At 38.1% G+C, this 20,001-nt stretch overlaps 1 protein-coding gene across 1 annotated transcript in view; it reads left to right on the plus strand.

Annotated features, from left to right (window-relative positions):
- LOC149782886 (uncharacterized) overlaps positions 1 to 17,369 on the plus strand; it is a 63,283-nt gene extending 45,914 nt beyond the window's left edge. The window contains exons 2-5 of the mRNA XM_089934943.1: positions 11,322 to 11,570; positions 12,625 to 12,768; positions 14,666 to 14,877; positions 16,687 to 17,369. Of these exons, the coding sequence (XP_089791069.1) occupies positions 11,322 to 11,570; positions 12,625 to 12,768; positions 14,666 to 14,877; positions 16,687 to 17,019 (938 nt within the window). The 3' untranslated portion in view covers positions 17,020 to 17,369. The remainder of the gene's footprint in view (positions 1 to 11,321; positions 11,571 to 12,624; positions 12,769 to 14,665; positions 14,878 to 16,686) is intronic.
- Positions 17,370 to 20,001: the final 2,632 nt, after the last annotated feature.

A 20,001-nucleotide genomic window follows, 5' to 3' on the forward strand; every position in this document is an offset into this window, starting at 1 on the left:
AAATGTTACATCACCGGGGAGATTTTTTGTTTTTACCACCATTGGTATCGAAATACGTGATAATTTTGGAATATTCAACGGTGATATTTTTGTGTTGATTTCGTCGGCGCTTGTTGTTACGGCGAGAAGTTTCGCGTTGAGGTCATCGTTGAATTTTCTTATTTTCTCGTCGAGATCGTCGTGTGATGTTTTATCGACTTTTTCATTTACGATTTGGCGTACTGCGTTAATATCATCGTTGAATTTTCTTATTTTCTCGTCGAGATCGTTATGTGATGTTCTATCGGCTTTTTGAAATATTAATGCACGTGCCGATTCAATATCTTTGTTGATTTGGGCGATATCATCGTTGATGGATTTTATTTTCTCGCTGAGATCGTTATGTGATGTTCTATCGGCTTTTTGAAATATTAATGCACGTGCCGATTCAATATCTTTGTTGATTTGGGCGATATCATCGTTGATGGATTTTATTTTCTCGCTGAGATCTCTGTGTGTAGTTGAGGAGGTATCTATGAATTTTTTTATATCCTCGTCGAGTTTTTTACCGAATTTACTTGATGTATCGTCTAGTTTTTTAAGTTCATTAGTTAACCTGTTAAATCTTCTCGATGTTTCCTTCTGGATATCTTCTTGTGATGTTTTATCAGCCTTTAGGAGCAACGTCGCTGATAGTTCTTTGTCGGATTTTTCTACATCTTCGATATTGGCCTTCGATGGTAACTTCGCGATAAGATCAGCGACGTCAGCGATGGATTTTGTTACCGAATCTGACAAGCGAGTAAATTGACTGATATGATCATTATATTCTTCTCGCTTGATTATATCAGTTATTTTCACGTTGCTGGTGTGTAATCTTCCCTCGGTATTTTGAAAAACAGCAACCTCGCCAGGGTCCACCTCTGACAGCGATAGAAGATTGTTAATATCGCTCTTGGTTGCGAACTTTGATGTATCGATGTCGCTTATTTCTGTTTTTTCCTTCCTGAAGAGGGATCTACCATAAATGTCAACCATGATATTTATCTATGGCATATTCAAATACAATTTTGTTATAAGGGCCGGATGATTTTGAAATTGCGTCGAGAACGTTAATTGACTCTGGGCCGCATATTGGTGGATCTGCTAATGTCTGCGTTGGAAGCGTCGAATACCAAATTGGAAGTTTTAGCGAAGACACGTATTTGATAAATTCGTTTGGCGGCGCTAATCCATACGAATCAAAGTAAATAACTTCGCGAGGATTAATCGCGTAGGCAACCCAGTGAGTGCCAGGACCGGTATTTTCATCGAGATTAATTATTCCTGTCTCGGTAGGGTTTGGTTTGTCTGGTAGTTGATCCCGCATAAATACGCCTCTGAAAAATTTTATTTTCTTTTTCTTTGCTTCGCTAAGTAGATCTAAATTTGAAAAGGCCGTGCTAATCTTAGGCCGGATCCGTACGGGGGTCGTCTCAGATAAAGGCCGTTTCCCTTTTTTTTACCGTATCTTCCTCCCATCACTTTTTGTGCTAATTTGGAACCTATACCTCCGAGCGCACCTAATCCTACTGCTTTTGCGGCTGCCGGAAGAATCGCAGCTAGCAGTCCCGGAAGAGCGGCAAACAGAGGAAAAATACCGCCTGTTTTGACCATGTCTCTGATGGCGCCTATGGAAAGGCTCACATGAACGCCGGAATTCGCCAATTTGGCCTTGGAGAAACGTTCACGTTGACCTCTAGTTAGCGATAGTTTGTTAGGCCCACCGTGAATTTGATCGTTTTTCAGGGTTAATTTCATACCGCATCGCTTTGATATCGCTGATTGGAGTTTTTTCATCTGACCCGGGGTCAGAGTTACACTGACGTGTTCGTATGGCATATTAATAATCGCTTAATCTAAATTTGGAATTTGTCACATATTCTCTACGGGTGCGTCAATGACCCTCATTCTACCACTGATGCCTTCCAGGATCATTGTTCTATCACTGAGAATAACCGCGATGGCTCTTGCGTTTCCACCTGTGTTAATTCTAGCCTTGAAATGAATATCGACAACGGATTGTTTTACCAAATCAAGATGTTCCAAAGAAAAGTAATAGATGGGATAAAATTTATTAAAATCCAACTGTGATATTTGCAATCCTGTGTCGATATTTTGATCGCGACCCATGAAACTTAGCAATCGATGATACGCGCGGGCTGTCGAATAATTGGCAAAATTGATGGCTATTTCCTCGGATGGTTCTTGTTGGCCGTTTATTCTCAGTGAAACGTTTGTTGCTTGGAAATGATCGAATATCATGTGACTGTGAGTTTGATCGTATCTATTAGCATTTTGGAGAACAACGAAGATGTGTCTAGGTGCCGAAACACCCTGCTGTGACGCAATTCGCCAGGTAAATATTCCGTTAATATTAACATCGCAGGAGTCGGTCATCGTTGTCAGCCAGGACATGACGGATTTTCCGCCTTGATTCATGAATGATAATAATTTTTCTTCCTCGAGAATCGATGGTGTTATTGCTGGCATCCACAGAGTAATTTTAGTTAATGTTACTTTTCCTTCATCACCGGCCACACCGGCCTCTCGCCAGATGGCTCTGTTATTACACGCGGCATCTCGAATAAAAGTTATCGTATGTTTTGCTCCGTAAATAACTTTTCTGAAATGCCTGCAAAATCCAAAAATATGAGATAGTGGAATTGCACAGGAGAAATTTCGTTCAGCTCCAATTAACATATTCCTTCGCGTGGCAAATCCAAGATTGTAATTGTTATTGGTGTTGAGCATTATAGCCGCAGTATCGACGTTAGCAGTATTAGCGGCATTTCTCGGTACGCCGAGATTATACTGGACATGATCAGCGTGATCAGAGTTATCCTTGGCGAACATCATACTAGGGCCGGCTGATCTGGTAGAATCATCCGAGTATCTCGCTAGGCCTATAATCGTCGTTGCTATATCAACATTGTCCGTGATTGATTCGATTTCTCTTCCGTCGATCATGTAAGTGGCGCTCTTGAATAATGCCATGATACCGTTGTTGACAAATCCAACTTTGAAATCTGCTCCATAGTTGGTATTATCGGTTTTATTAAGTATCCCAACAACCTCGATATACGCCTCAGATGGGAGAAAATATCTCGTTGTATCGTGGACTTGAATTTCCTTGCGATTAGGTGTATTTGGCTCAACTACATCGTACGAGAAATACTGGAAATCCCGCACGGATGTGTCTCTGCCCACAGGCTCGTCCATGTCAAATACTTCATTTGACACTTGTGAGAACATTTATTATTAAGAATATCATCTAAAACGAAGACCATCACCTGAAATGAAGCTTGTATTTGCTAGATTTGTCTTAGCAACTTCCTGCGCTAGATTTGTTTTAGCAACTTCCTTTGCTAGATTTGCGTTAGCAACTTCCTGCGCTATATTTGTCTTAGCAACTTCCTGCGCTAGGTCGTTTATTTTTTTATTTGCCGCGTCGTTTATGGCTTTACTGACCTCGGGTGGCATTTCACTGGTGATAGGTAATTTGACGGGTTGTTTTTTGCGCATTAAATTTAATATTTTACTTTTGACAGCATTGAAGCCCTTACTGGCCAAATTACCGATACCAGAGATAGCAGTCTCGCCAATCTTTCCTATTGCTTTTAACCCAAATTGTTTGATCACGGGTCCGATTTTAGGTATTATTCGCGTAACGAGACTTCCAATGATATCGCCGAATCCATTGCCGTGTATATATTTATATACGGGCAATCGAGAGTTTACTATACGGACCTGTTTGGGTCTGCGTTGATGTTTGTGAACAATCATGTTATTTCAATTATGTTGTTTTAATCGATGAGCTCGTCGACAAGTTCCTTGTAAATGTGAGAATTAATGATACCACCGCGGAATAATCGCTGACAAATATCTGAGGCTTCGTTGATTATTTCACGGGAGTTATTTCCTGCTCGTTTTCCTCCGATTAATACTTCGAGGCGAGATACGTCGTTGACAACACTGTCAGGGCAAATGGTATATCCGCTTCCTGTTTTTGGTTTTGAAAATGCCGATGGCGATAATACGTCCTCGAATTCTTCTTTTTCTTCGCCTAATTCTCTCACCGCTTTTTTGAATCTCTGGTAACTTGGAAGATACGGATCAACTTTTCCGCCCCGCTCAGCAAAAAACACAGCGGGGACCCATTCATCGCGTGTATATTTATCTACGGAATCTCGGCGTAAATAATCGCTTCTCTCGTCATAATCGTACTTGGCGATTCTAAATAAATCTTTTTTATTTAATTTTCTAAGCCCACTAGGAGAAAAATTATTCTGGGGAATTCTTCCGTAAATTCTAGAAGCTTCATCCGCCGATATTCCGGTAGATCCTTTTTTTGCATAATCCTCAACATAAGCAAAATTCGCCCCCCGGGCCTGTTTCTCATTATATTTTATTCGATATATTGCCTTAGTCCAAAGATCTCGTGTTTTATAAAAATTTGATCCCTTCTCTGTTAAATATTGATGTCGATTATCAAAGCTGCGCCTTGCAAAATAACCAAGATCCTCAAAATCATTAGGATCAATACTGTCTAATTCCACCCTTAGATCGAGAAACCTCGTCTCATTAAATTTATCCCTTATATTCGCGAGATTATCTGTTCCCTTTTCCTTCTTTTCTTTTTTTTCTTTCGTTGGTTGTTCTTCTTCTTGCTCTTGTTCTTCTTCTTGCGCTCGTTCTTCTTCTTGCGCTTGTTCTTCTTCTTCCTCCTTTATTTGTTCTTTTTGCTCTTGTTCTTCTTCTTGCGTTTGTTCTTCTTGTTTTTGATCCACTAGATCATCTATTTCTTTCAGAATCCGATCCTCCTCCAATTCTGTTCGTGCTTGCCTCAATTGTTCTCCTAGTTTTCTTATTTGTGCTTGTTCTCGTGCTTTTGTTTGTGCTTGACTCAATCGTTTCTGTGCCGCTCGTACCTCTGCTCGTACTTGCGCTTGTGTTCGTGCTTGTTCTTGTTCATGATGAATCTGCTCAAGCCGACCCGGAACCACTCGAGTGTGTTGCTCAATATCCTGCGTCATAGGAATAAGCCCCTTCTTCCTAAGTTCCTTATCCTTCTTTTCGTCGCCGTATGCTACCTGTTCGATTGCTCCGGTGACTGGACTCAACAATTTCGATGATATCTCACCGAGATGATATTGAGAATCTTCGTAATCACGAACCTTTCTCTTAAATAATCGTTTTGCCGGGATAAGCTTCTTCACTGCCGCTAATTCTTCTCGCGCTAATCTGGCAGAATGAGGCTCTCCAACTGTACTAACTTTTGGACTCATCTTATTTTCAACTATATTGTTTTAATGTGAGGTAAAATTAGGATCCGCAGCCCCCAATCTTCGCAAACTTCGCCGACCCCCCCCCCAAAATCTCTGTCCAGAATCAACGATTTTGCACACAAAAAATTGCACTCTGGGTCGAATTTATGCAAATTATTTCTCGTAGGAAGGCTTATTTTTGAAATCTGAGGCTTCTACGGAGAAAGTTTGCGTAGGAAGCTTTATTTTGGCGGAACGGACTGGTCTGTACAACTTCCCTGCTGCTCCAACACTAAAGGACGGTTCCTTTGCTTTCTGGTCAGTCTTTTATTTTGGTTATGTGTTTCGCTTCGCGGGTGTTTGCTTTAGCTAATTCTTGAACTATTTTCAATTTTTGAATTAACTGATCTATATATTGTTGTGTTTGTTTCTGGACAGTCTCTCGAGGCGCAATAGACACATCTAAAGGTAAAGTCATTCTTTCCGAAAGATTATGTAATACGATGAGTAGCCAGTTCAGTTAACCGATGGGCATATTCGGAATGTCATCATTATGCTGGGCAATAGCAACGGTCAATCATCTTGGTGTTTGCAGTATACCCTTAGCGATTATCAATTGTGCTATTCAAACGCTCACACGCAGCGTTGGTTTGAGGGTGATATGAACTGGTTTGGTGACGAGTTACATGAAATAGTTCACAGAGTGCTCGGACAATTTGAGACATAAAGTTTCGCCCACAGTCACTAACAAGTGTTCGCGGTGCACCATAAAGTGTGAAAATTTAATTGTACAAAACACTGGCGATCTCCGTTGCTGTTTGAGAACGTAAGGGAAATGCTTCACGCCAATGTGACAAACTATCTGTCACCAAAAAGATATACTGGTAACCTTCCTTACTTTTTGGCATGCACAAAATCATCTCCATGTGCCACCGAGAAAATACATCTTCCGGAGGCAATGGGTGCAATGGGGCTTTTCGAGTATTTGTGTCCCGTTTAATGAGTTGACATTGAGAGCATGATGTAATGTAATTATACACATTCTGATACATTTTAGGCCAATAGTATTTTTGTTTGATAGCTTGATATGTTGTTTTGACACCTAAATGACATCCACCTGCTTTTAAATCGTGATAAGACAGAAGAACATCGTGTCTAAATTTGTTGGTAGAGCAACTTGTTTTATGAGTTAGTCTGAGGACCTTTTGTTGTGTGCTCGAGGCTGAAAAAATGATGTAAGACACCATTAATAAGTTCATATTGACTTGCTTCGTACGGAATATGTTTTGCGCGACGAGTATTTTCTGGTGATATTCCTTCCTCTAAGTAAACATGTAATCGGTTTGTTTTTACTGTCGACGTGAGAGTGCATCAGCATTTGTGGTTTTTTGTTCTGGTGCGTAAACGATGTTGAAATCGTATTCTTGAAAACGAAGTGGCCAGCGAATTAATCTTATTTAAAGTGTGGTTAACTGTCTTGCGCCACACTAGTGCTTTGTGATCTGTAATGACGGTGAATTTCTGATGTGATACGTAAACATGATAAGTTCTGATACCTTCCAAAACAGCTAAACATTCTCGTTCAATAACTGACCAGTGCTTTTCAGCGTCTCTTAAAGCTCTTCCACCATAAGCAATAACATGTTCCTTCTCATCTGTCTCTATCTGAGACAAATCACACCCTAGAGCGGTGCAACTCCTAACATTTTTATGTGTTTTAGGAACAGTGAATTGTGTAACTGCATTTATTTTAGATTCATCTACCTTAATTCCTTTTGTTGAGACATTATGACCACGGTAAACAACTTCAGATGCTGCAAATACACATTTTGAAGGCTCGAGTGTCAAGTTTTTCTTGACGTAAACGATCAAAATGAGTTTCAGATGTTTGAAGTGGTCTTTACATCAGTTGGAAAACATGGCAATGTTATCAGTGTATGCAAGACTAAGGTATTCTTCAAAGAGCATGACCTAAAATCTCAATAAGTTGGGGGTGCATTTCTCAGTCCATATGACATTACCTTCTTTGCTAAAGACCGCGTTGTTTCATAAAAGAGCTCTTATGTTTGGTAAGTGGGTCCATTTTAATTTGCAAAAACGCTGATTTCCAATCCAAAGTACTGAAAAGACATGGATGGGTTTGTCCAACTGCATCAATGACATCTTCTAATCGGGGAAGAGGGATTGTCATCGGTTGTGTCACCTGAATAAGTTTCCTATAGTCAAGAGCAAAACGATAGTCACCATATTTTTGACCAATACAACTGGAGACGCGTAACTAGATGAACTGCGTTCAGTTAGTTGATGTTCTAATAATTTCTCTACCTGTGCAATGCTGCTTGGTAAGGTTGACATGGAACCGGCATGGAAACATCTGTTTCTATTAGGTGGGTCAATACGGCAGTACTACCCAAGTTAACAGCGAAAACATTCCTATGTTGATTCAGAAAATAAGAGAAGTTCCTGTTTTTGGTTTTCTGTCAAATTCGAATAGTTTTAATCAAAATTAACTGGTTCTTGTGGTTTACTAGATATTGTATTCAGCAGGTTGGGCGTGTGATTCCTGTCACCAGTGTCCTCATTGATGGTAAATATTGTTTGTCGGTGTAGCACGTCCACACATGCTAATACGGTATTGGCACGTATATGCATATCCATTGGAGGAGGGTTAAACATTTGTAAAAAGTTCTTTTTGGAAAATGTCCAAATTGTTCTAGCTGGAAGAATTGTACAGTTTGACATGCTATAAGAAGGTTCAAGTAAAACTGATGTTTCTTTTGGGATTTTGCTGATACGTATTGTGTTTGTGCTTGTTGAGTTAGGCTGAATGATCGTGAATTTTGCAGCGTGTGCGAGACCAGACTGATTGTGAATTCAATTTATGGTTACCGTATCGTCTAGCAAGGAGAGCGTTTGTGTATCTAGATTCATTGTTGTTGTTGTTGTGGGGTTTAATGCCATTTTTCAGTGCACGATAGGCGGCTATACATGGCGGCCAGTATTAATGGTGGAGGAAGAACCAGGGAAAACCCTGGAAAGAACCACTGACTCACGAGAAGCCACTGGCAAGCTTTCTCACATACCCACAGTGACCGAATCCTAGACTCGAACCCACGCAGACAGAGGTGAAATGGCAGTGATTCGTAACGGAGAGCGCTTTAGACCACTCGGCCGCTTAGGGCCCCGTATCTAGATTCACGACAGTTTTGTATTTAGTAAAATAATCTATATCCATGATCACCGAATGAGGTAAATCAAGTACAACATAGAATGAATGCGAGACGCGTATGCCTCCTATGTTCAAATTAAGTTGAACTAGACTTGAAACACCATGATGTTCACCACCTGCTCCTACAATGTGGGAAAGATTTGATTTGTTAAACTGACGTGAATATAACCATGGATGATGAAGGAAATTTAAATTAATGGCCGAAATGGTCGCGCCTGTGTCTGCTAATGCATGTGTTGGTTTGTCTGTAACAAAAATCGGAACAAGGTTTTCTGAATAGGTGTGACTAAGGTAATGTGTGGTTGTTGGTCATTATTCACGACATGATTGTGTCCTCTCGTGAGATGCGTATTCCTATTGTTTTCGGATTGCCAATTACACACGCGAAATGTGACCTATCTTGTGACAAAAGTGACACTGTACATTGCGTGCGCGGCAGACTGAACGTGACGTACATTGTACGCCACATTCAAAACAAGGAGTGGAGGGACGACCTTGTAGTTGTGGCTGGTAGCGCATACCACTATGTGATTGATATGAGTAGTTATTACTAGAATACATTTTGGAAAATGCTGGTGGCTGTGCTTGAAAATGTGTATTTTGTCTGTAATACATAACGCGTTGGTAATAGTTTTTAATTTTGAGGGCGAAATTGCTGTTTTGTGGCAGTAATATGTGCATGTCTTTGAGAAAACGAATTGTTGTTTTGGTTTTGTTTTGACTTTGTAACCTTAACTTCATGTTTGAGTTGTTTTACTTGATCTAAAATTGTATTAAGGGCAGACAGGTCAGTGTTATCATTAATGGCAATGGACGTTTTCGCTAAAATTGCTGCTTGGCGTAAATCTGCCATGTTTGTTGGATTGTTGTTCAATACGATCCTTTTTACAGAAGGTTTCAATCCATTCAATGCACTGCTAATAAAACTTTTTTTGGGCTTGTTTTGTTAGTTGCGATTTGCAAATGGCGATTTAGCCCATAACTGTTTCAGAAGACACTTGCTGAGTTTGCAAAATAGATAGATCTAAATTGACATCGTCATTGTAAAATCTATATTTAAAGACTGTGACTAGAATGTGCCAGTTGCTTGTAACACTATCTGGCAAGGTATCGTACCAGATTTTAGCATGGCCCCGAAGATGAAAAGGAAAAACATTGAAAACTTTAGCTTCAGGTAATTCATAAAACTTTACCCATTGTACAAAATGATCTAACCATTTAACAGAATTCTGAGACTGGTCACAATTTAAAAATATATAATTTGATAGCAGAAGACATACCTGTTTGCGAGAATCGGTTGTTTCCCAAAAAATATTTGCATTCCTGGAAAATTGTTCTGGCATAGTTAACGTTATATGCACTGAACTAGACTAGACGGATGAACCCTGAATGTACTAGTTGCTGACACAGCAGATAAAGTTTGTGCACTGTTCAGTGGTATTGCCATGAAAAGAGTACTTTTGGAGTCACAAGCACTGGCAAATTGTCTCAGATGGTGGCTACAGCTGGCTGGAACTTTAGAACGTTGGTGTGGTCAAATCAATTAGGCATTGGGTCACTGGTGCTAGAATGGGCGTTGGTGGCGTTAGGTCAGTTTGACCTTCATACATTTGTATAATTTCTGTCTTTTTGAATATGATACAGATAATTAAATCTCGATTAACTTCATCATAGCCAACGTGTATAAAATTCAATAGTTGCGATTAATGCAACAATCGTTTTAAAGAAATGTATTTTTCTAAATTTAAAATAATACTAATTTAGAATAAGTTATTAAACATTCTTTATTATTTTAAGAATCTTTTATTTTGCAAATGAAATATATGTACAATGCTGGTAGCGAATTCGTCTTTTCCAATAATACATACAATAAATACAAATGAATATAAGTTCGTTGAAACAATTAAACATCCCATTACAATATAAAATATAAAGAATTCAAAAAATGTTCCAAAAATATGAACTTTATAGTCAAAATCTCAAATATTAAAAAGTGCCTATTCTTTAAAGAAGTTTATGAACACAGACGATTCTTACCTATAAGGAAATACATAGTTATTCTGACTCTCAATGAACGAATTAATTCTGCGTAAGCCTGTTCTCTGTTTATACGCAGTGCTTGTGTTTACTCATTTCGAATAATATCAAGACTCGTCCTTTCCCATAAGAAACGCGTCAATCATCGAGCTTACTTATCCATTAGGGATTTAGTAATATCCATGTTTTGCAGCTTCTCACCAAATCTAAATTGCTGACCATTGGATACAAGATAAATGCATTTATGTGTTTTTTGCACTTGTTCGTAAAGCGCGATCTTTATTAAAATAGTATATATTTGTAGTACAGAAAAAATAATCTCAATATATTTTAGTCGAAAATTACTTTCAATATAATTTAATGAGAAATTACTTTTAATAAAATTCAGAGAAAATTCCAATTTTAATACTTTTGCTCAAAAATTTTATCCTAATATAACCACAATAACGTAAAAACAAAAACCGTTGATGTGACCTTGTAACGGTTACTCTGGCCGACATGAGACCATGTTCAAAAAGAAAATCTTAGAATTTTATTCTTAAGAATCTTGAAATCTGACCCCAGTTTTTTCAAAATGGTAAAGCGTTGTTTTTAAATAATGGAAAATATTCCCTTGAAAAAAAAGGCGGTATTGAAAGAAAACACCACAGCTCTATTGTTCTAGCGGCATTGCTTCTTATTAACTAATCATATTCTTTGTACCCACTTCACAATATTTATTATGCCTTATTAAACAAATATACTAAATGTTAACTCTCACTGCCTTTCAGACCGTATGCAAAAGTTGTGTAATAATGAAATCTCCATGATATCAGAAGGTATAGACGCAGCTCGACTTGTATTCAGTTCGAACGGACAACGTGATTGTACTGTCAACGTGGAAGCAGGGTTCACAACCCCGTATATAAGATTTCACTTTGAAAAAATGAACATCGGAAATGAAACAATGGACTACCAATGTACTTATGCAAGGCTAAGAGTCAAAGATGGCGAATCGACACAAGCACCGGAAGTGGATGGTAAGATGGCTACACTTTCTGTAAACCTTGTTCCAACACATCTGAGTATGAAACACAGTAATATCTATTTTACAGCTATTAGGACCATGTCTCAAAGAGGACTCTCTGCTGTAACATTATTTCTATTTGAAATCATTAAATTTTAACTCCGATACAACTATTCTTTAATTGTAGACTGTGATCTCAGCATTTTTTTCGTAATTAAGTTATGAAGTTTTAATCATTAAACTGAATTCAAATACTGATATTCAATGTTTAGAATTCTGGTCATGACAAAAAGTCTCAATGTATCTGAATTTGTTCAAAGAAGATTACATTTCGGAAGTAGAGATATGGGGTTAAGTAAAATGAAAACCTGTTAGAGGCATCAATTTTCTTGTCAGAATTAAAAAAACAAAAACAATATCCATGCATCTTCAAAAAATATGCAAAGAATTAATATACATTCCTGCTATTAACTTGTATCCAATAGAAACGTCAGATAGACCATGATGAATCATCACAAATAACCAATGAAATTGATCCGTAGGTTATGAAAGTCGTGCTACTATACTCGTAGTCAAATATCTATAATCATGGTTGGCAGTTCTTTGTACAGGAGACAAAGAAATAAACAAAGACCGCAACCTTCATAAATCTTCTCGGAAGTGACAATCTTGCAGCTTTCTGGTCATGAATGCTATTTTTAAAAAATAAAATAAAGACAAGAAACCAACCCCTCCCAGGGGGACCCGAGTGGCCGAGTGGTCTAAAGCGCTCTCCGTTACGGATCACTGCCATATCACATCTGTCTGCATGGGTTCGAGTCTCGGATTCGGCCAATGTGGTATGTGAGAAAGTTTGCTAGTAACTTCTCGTGGGTCAGTGGTTCTTTCTGGGAATCGCCCGGATTCTTCCTCCACCATTAATACTGACCGCCATGTATAGCCTATCGCGTGCTGATAAATGGCGTTAAAACCCACAACAACAACAACAACAACAACCAACACCTCCCACACTTTCAATTGTCATTCGGTCCTGGTCGTTTTCTTTATCTGTCGTTTTGGTATTGCAGGTTTGCCAGAGGAACTATGTGGCGATGATGCACCGGACGGTGTTTACAGTACCTACACGAGATTTCTAAGAATAGAGTTCGATGGCGAATACTCCGTTGTAGACAATGCTTCATTTTCCATCATTTTCAATGCTTTTGACAAGGGTAAGGAGGGCTTGTTTCTTGTAGTGTGTTTTATTTTCTGTGTTTCCTTTTGCTTACTTGGACGTGCATTAATTTGGATATACGATTCTTAAACTGACACAAAATCACACTGATACTGAGTGGTTCCTTACTAGTCAATATGACTGCCATGCCAGGAAGATTTACCAAGACCGTCTAGTTCGGTATATTTTTTGTACGAGTCGAGCTTTGTGGACTTCACAATAGTAAATACACCCAATTGATTTTAAGACGTCAGTTCGTGTTGAGTGCACAATCACTGGGATTGAACATCGGCCTTACAGGCATACTAATCGTCATGGGGACTGAGGTTTGGCTTGACAGTCATACCAGTCGTCTCTTAGTGTGATCATCGGCCTGACGGTCATGCCAATCGTCACTTGGTCTGATCATCGGCCTGACAGTCATGCCAATTGTCACTTGGTCTGATTATCGGCCTGACAGTCATGCCAATCATCACTAGATCTAATCATCCGCCTGATAGTCATGCCAATCGTCACTGGGTGTGATCATCGGCCTGACAGTCATGCCAATCGTTACTTGGTCTGATCATAGGCCTGACAGTCATTCCAATCGCCACTGGGTCTGATCATTGGCCTGACAGTCATTCCAATCGTCACTGGGTCTACGCAAGCTATACATCCTGCTGTGCAAACTCGCGATGTTGTAATAGGCAGGGTGGATTTTGCAGCTGCATGTACCACGTCAATCTTTTTGTCAGTTGCAGCGTGATTAGCGTGTATGAAGAGAAAAGTTATTTAAAATGGAATGTAGCTTTATGATCAACCAGTCCAAATCGAATAAATCTGTCGAGACACAGTTTATCATGTCACTATTTGCTGTATTGTTCTTTCTTATTTATGTAGAAAATTATACCATTTGAGATATGTACAAAGAAACTTTCAATTGTATAGCGCACTTTAAGTGATAATTTTCAGAAATCATAACCACGAAATAAACGCCACATACTTTATCTCATTGTCAAGTCTTTGACGCACTGCTGCCGGCACTAGTTTATCTCATTATCACGGGTCGGACGAACTGATCCTTACAGTAGTTTTGGTCTGCTCTCGGTTTGATGCATAATCTGATCTTTACACATATCTATGAGACCACTCCCGTGACCTAGTGGGTAGAGCGTCCTCCTCGGATGCGGGAGATCAAGGGTTTGAACCCCGACTGAGTCATACTAAAAATTTATAAAAATGTTGTTAACAGCTGCCTCGCTAAGCGCTCATCATGAAGAGCTAGTGGTAGGATTGGTCAGCCTGGTGTCCGGATAATGTGACTGGGTGAGACATGATGCTACATGTCTGCGGCAGGATGCCCCAGTGCTAGACATCACTATAAACTACCACACTGCAGACATTGAAGCGATAGGACTGAATATGTTTTAAAGCTACTTTAAAAATCCAAATCACACACACACACACACACACACACACACACACACACACACACACACACGCACGCACACACACACACACACCAATATCCATGAATCCAGGAAATAAAAGTAAAGATCAAACTCAACGCGCGGTCCTAAACTGTATCTTATTTTGACTTTATCACGATGTCTGTCTTGTGGGCGACTAACGGAAAATGTTATTTACGTTTTTATTTGTTTTGAAGAAAAGTAGTACACATAGTTTAGATTACCTAGTGTTTTTTTTTTTTTTCGGTAGTGATTTTTGAGGCATGTATTTGTTGTCCTAGGGTCGAATTCTGATCTTCCCTTAGCAAATTAGTTAACTTAAATGCTAATTCAGATCTGAGGTATATTTGGGTACTTCATCATTTGCAAAGCTTGTCCAATTCGTACCTAAGAAGACAAAATTAGGTTCATGAAAACTTTAACCTGTTTAGCGTTTCTTTGTAGGAACCTGCCAGGAAGACGAGCATAAGTGCAGCAATGATCATTGTATTGCGAACAAGTTGACGTGTAATGGCCACAATCCATGCGGAGATTACTCCGACTGCGGCTTGTCAGTTGGCGCCATTGTAGGGGTCGTACTTGGTGTCTGTGTTGGTTTGGGAATCTTCATATCGTTTATATGTGTGTATAAGAAGGTTATCCGTCCCCAAAGAAATGTGAGTTCATTTCAATTATATATAGTTTAATATCGACAATCTTAGCATCAACCGTTAGCACTCTAGCGCGGAATAGTTTCCGACTCATCTTTAAACGAAAGATTGTGGATGATATTTATCAGTAGCGTAGATAACAAAGGACTGATAATAATGGAAATAAAGTGAACTGTGATTGAAATAATACATGAATCTTGTTCAGAGTGTGGGGACTTAAGATTTGCGTATGTCTTATTTTAGGTACCGTGTCCAATTGAGATCAACATGGTACATTACTGTTGTTGCATCGTGAACTTCAGATATAGATTTCAAGTCGTTATTATCTACCGTCTGTTTATTCATTAACTTGTGTGTTCGATAGTATAAAAATGTGAAAACAATTGGTCCGGACCACAATTTCATTAAGGGAAGAAAATTGCAGATGAGGTGATTTAAGAAATATGCGTGCAATAGGTGAAAGTAAAATCAAATGTACGCAGGTTTATGACGACCAGAAGCTTAGGTAAACTGAGATTATAAATAGAAGACAAACGTGAAAATTACAGAGATTTGCTACATATATTCACGTTTGTATCAACGGTACTTTGAGTACATTATTGACTGTATAATGCCGAGGAAAGGGAACAAGGACACACCGAGACAGCCGACATGGACTTGTACGGGCAGGTATAAAACCTGCAACCTTTGGATTTTGACGCTCGACCACCTGAGACGAGGATTACGCTTATAAAATAAATTTAAAATAAAGTCGCGTGTCTTTGATTCATAGTAACAGCAAGCAGGATCCCCGTCTCTGACTATTTTTGATCAAAACTAAATTTTCTTGATGTTGTTGTTGTTGTTGTTGTTGTAGGGTTTAACGCCATTTTTCAGGACACGATAGGCTATACATGGCGGCCAGTATTAATGGTGGAGAAAGAACCCGGGAAATCCCCTGAAAGAACCACCAACTCTCGAGAAGCTACTGGCAAGCTTTCTCACATACCCACATTGGCCGAATCCGAGACTCGAACCCACGCAGACAGAGGTGCGATGGCAGTGATCCGTAACGGAGAGCGCTTTAGACCACTCGGCCACTCGGGGCCCCAAATTTTATTGAAGGTAGAGTTCTCGCTGAATCATCGGTAGAATTTGTAAACGAAAATATTTCAAAGTGAGACCTGCCAGATATAACAAGGATGATGAGGATCGGGTGTATAATAGGGGTAACCACACTTAGGTCAATGTAACCCCATTCGATATATTATACGAGACTTTATATTACACTATAGCAACAATGATAGGAAATTTTGATTTTGAAAGAAATCATAAACTGAAAAGAAATCGACTAGAACTTTTTATTTGTTTTGTACCGGTTGAAATAAAGGTGACTTAATACTTTAGTTAGTGTTGTTAATGTTGTGGTAGAATGACTTGGAAATCTGGGTGATGTCTCCGTGAAAGTTCATGCGGCACGATATCTTTTATTTCTGCGGATATTATAACATTGAATGATCCTGAATAGCTACCGTGAATATTGTTCATGTCAAAGGTACATCCAAAAGAGCACTGGCAAAATATCACCAATGACCATGCAGTGCAAGTCCAAAATATATGTAAAGAGTTGTTATTTGATGGCTGTCATAACTTGAGCACCTTCAAGCCTCGGTTTTTCTCCTGTCAAAAAGTATTGCATACAAGCAGTTATCGATGTGTACATATAACATTAATCTGGCAAAAAAAAATGATTTCATTAATTAAAATTTTCTTATATAATCACACTGATGATAATTTTGTTCACGCATGTATTATTATGTCTCTGTTTATTTTCAGCCCAATTCTTCATCATTAGTTGCATTCCCAACTGCTACGGTTCCAGTTATCTCCTCTGGATTACTTAGAAATCCGTGCTACAACAACCAGATACAATATCCACCAGATGAGGTATATTACGATAATCCACCTCCTTACACTCTTTCTGCCGTTAACACCTTGACTGGAGAACTTAGTAATTCCAGGTACAATGCAAATGAAGTACAGTTTGAGTCAAATGTAGTTTATGACGATAATCCACCTCCCTACACTGCCATTTCCGTTGCAACGGTATGTGAACAATTAGTCTCAGAGTCGGGATATGAAGACAGTCCACCTCCTTATTCCCCGTGATAGCTACATTGTTCAGTCTTCAGAAAGAGGGAGAATCGGCATCTGAAAGGTTTCAGCGTTGCAGTCATTGCGATATGATGCAATCATTTTAGTTGTCGCCTAAACCGTCTCAGGTCAGTTTAATAACCTTGGTTCAAAGCCTGACAACAACAGTTCGCACCAGAAGTCGGATAAGAAAACGCATCACCTTTTCAGTTGTCAGAATGTCATTTATTTCTTCCATCTTAAGAAAAGGAATCGATCAGTTAATAAGATTAAGGAAGCTAATCAATTGATGCGATGTGAATGTTCATTATAAATTCTCCAGCAAAAACAACAAAATAAATCCAATGCAATCAACAGGAGGAAAAGTGTTTTAATTTTAATATATTTAATTTGTATTGCATGTATTTGTGAATATATTAGAGCTTCGAAACTCGAAGAGATGCAAGGCAAAAAGTATGGCTCGAGCCGTCCATGGTCGAAGTACATATAATGTTCCGGATCGCGGCAAATCCAGTCATTTAAATGATGTCTATTATTCGAGTTAACGATGCTGGATTCATCTAGTTTTATGTGTGTGTGTATGTGTTTATTTTTTATATTTATTTGTCTCTTTAATTTTAATAAATTATAGATCCTAATTGTGTTAGATTGTCGGAACGTTTTATCTGCTGAAATCAAGAAGACAGTAACCACCTCTTATACATTCCACCCATTTTACTGTATACCATGTACTGCTAAGGCGTGGGAATTTAAGATGAATTTAAAGGTCAAATATTCAGTTTTATTTTTGCGCCCTTTATGCTTGTGGATTTGAAAATTTTAAGAGAAATAGAACTGTGAATAATAGTTTAGGAAAATTGGATATTCTAGTTTTGGCAAAATGGTTATAATTTCATTTGGTACTTTTACGCTTGCACGTATTTTGATATTATTCTAGTGTTTTAAATGCGCTTGGGATGAAAAATAAAAAAAATCTTATCAGAGTATCTCAGCCGGAATGTTGGTTTTCGATCATATATTATTGGCCGAAAGAGTAAATAGGTTCTGGTAAATGTTACTTTTGATATATTTATTTTAAAAGTTATTTATATTTTGTTTGCATTATTTTTTAGTTTTGTTATTCATTATATATTGTATCTTATTGATAACCTTGTCCAAAATCAAGTTCATTGCCACATGACCAGAACAATTGATGTATTTTTTTTAATTCTGTAAACAACTAATACATAGTTTAAGTTTCTCTGTGAGTGTTGGTTAAATGTTATGATCGTTATGTTGGTCTGAGTCAAAGACATTGTGTTTATCATGCTCTTTATCATAATTTTAGTAACCGATCTTTTAATCATAATTTAGATTGTCCTAGAAAATGAAACCTTGGGCCTCGTCCAGGTTCTTGTTTTGTGTCTTAGTTTCTTTTAATAGCGTTCACTGGAAAAATTATTCTTACTATAACATCTTGAAGCAGGCTCATTTGTTGTCTGCAGTATTTGACCTAGGCTGGAAATATTTTTTCAAATATTGTTCTCTGGAAATAAAAATATTCTTGCAGAGAGAGACTAACTTGGAATTATAGTGAATTCAAAAAGGACTTTATGAATTGCATGATTTTAATTCATCAAAAGCCTGTTGGCACATCATCATAATTCAAGCCATTGGCATGTTATGTATATTTAATTTGCATTGTTTGTTTGTTAGTTTTGTTTTATTTATTTTTTGTTTCATTTAAATGCTATGGAAAATTGTATGTTGGATTTGACCTTGTCTAAAATCAAACTAATTTTCTATTTGACCTGCAACATTGAATTTTTTATCCTGTATACAATTAAGACATACAGAGCAAATAGTTGCCTATGAGTATGTGTTAACTCTATGGATTATTTTGTTGGCCTGATTCAAGGACATTGTGTTTACTTCATTTAAGATTATAATTATAAATATTTTATTTTGAAAACATTATGAACTTTCTAGAAGGTTGTTTTCTATTGGGTGGCCTAGTTGTTAGAGCATCCGCCTCGGACGCGGGAGCTCGAGGGTTCGAACACTCGCCGAGTCATGCCAAATATAAAAAAGGTACCTGCAGGTGCCTCGCTTGACGCTCAGCATTAAGATGTTAGTGCTAGGACTGGTCGGCCTGTTGTCAGGATAATGTGACTGGGTGGGACATAACGCTGTCCGCGGCTTGATGCCTCATTGCTAGACATCGCTATAAACTGCCACACTGCAGACATCGTAGCAATATGACTGAGTAATTGTTAAAGATACGTTACAACTCTAAACACACACACACACACATTTTCCATTAGGTAATAGTCTGTATTAGAAAATGCTTATTGTGACAAGAGGTCAAATAGGGGATTATACAGTCTTGTTTTTCTTGAAATTAGTCATTCGCGCTCCAAAAAAAAAAGACATTTGGCACAACACTACTTCACGGACTAAAACAGACACATCAACACTTTCAGCGTTGGATTTAATTTTGATTTTAAAGTTTATTCAGAACTTGAACCATGATAAATAGGGTATTTAATTCTATGGTTATTTGGGATTTAATTCACAAAACCGTAAGTTCCATTTTTATATTTTCCCTTTTGTATTCTAGGGAAATAAATTATTTGTTGAATTTTACAACGCTTGTTGCAACTCATTCTTTACTTTTACTTGTTTTAAGACCATAAAAACGCAATAGAAGATTGAGCGCTTGGCCTTGAGATATGAATGTCTCTAAAATATTTAAGAACACTTTTGAAATTTAAATTCATTTTCTTGTAATTTTCTAAGGCCCATGTTTGTTTGGTTTTACATGGTTTATAAATCTTACTGGAACCTGCAAGTTTTAACAATGTCATCTAACGTAGAGAACTTTATTTCAAATCCTACTCTGTAATGGTCAGAGTGCTTGAAAAAGGATTATTTGCTATAGAATGCCAGAAAATATGATCTTTTTGAGGCAATGGCTTCTTTAACAAAGCAAGAGATAAAAAATATTTTAGTCCAATA

The sequence above is a fragment of the Sinohyriopsis cumingii genome, chromosome 15 (genome assembly GCF_028554795.1).
Source record: "Sinohyriopsis cumingii isolate HCF-2022 chromosome 15, ASM2855479v2, whole genome shotgun sequence".
Taxonomy (NCBI): domain Eukaryota; kingdom Metazoa; phylum Mollusca; class Bivalvia; order Unionida; family Unionidae; genus Sinohyriopsis; species Sinohyriopsis cumingii.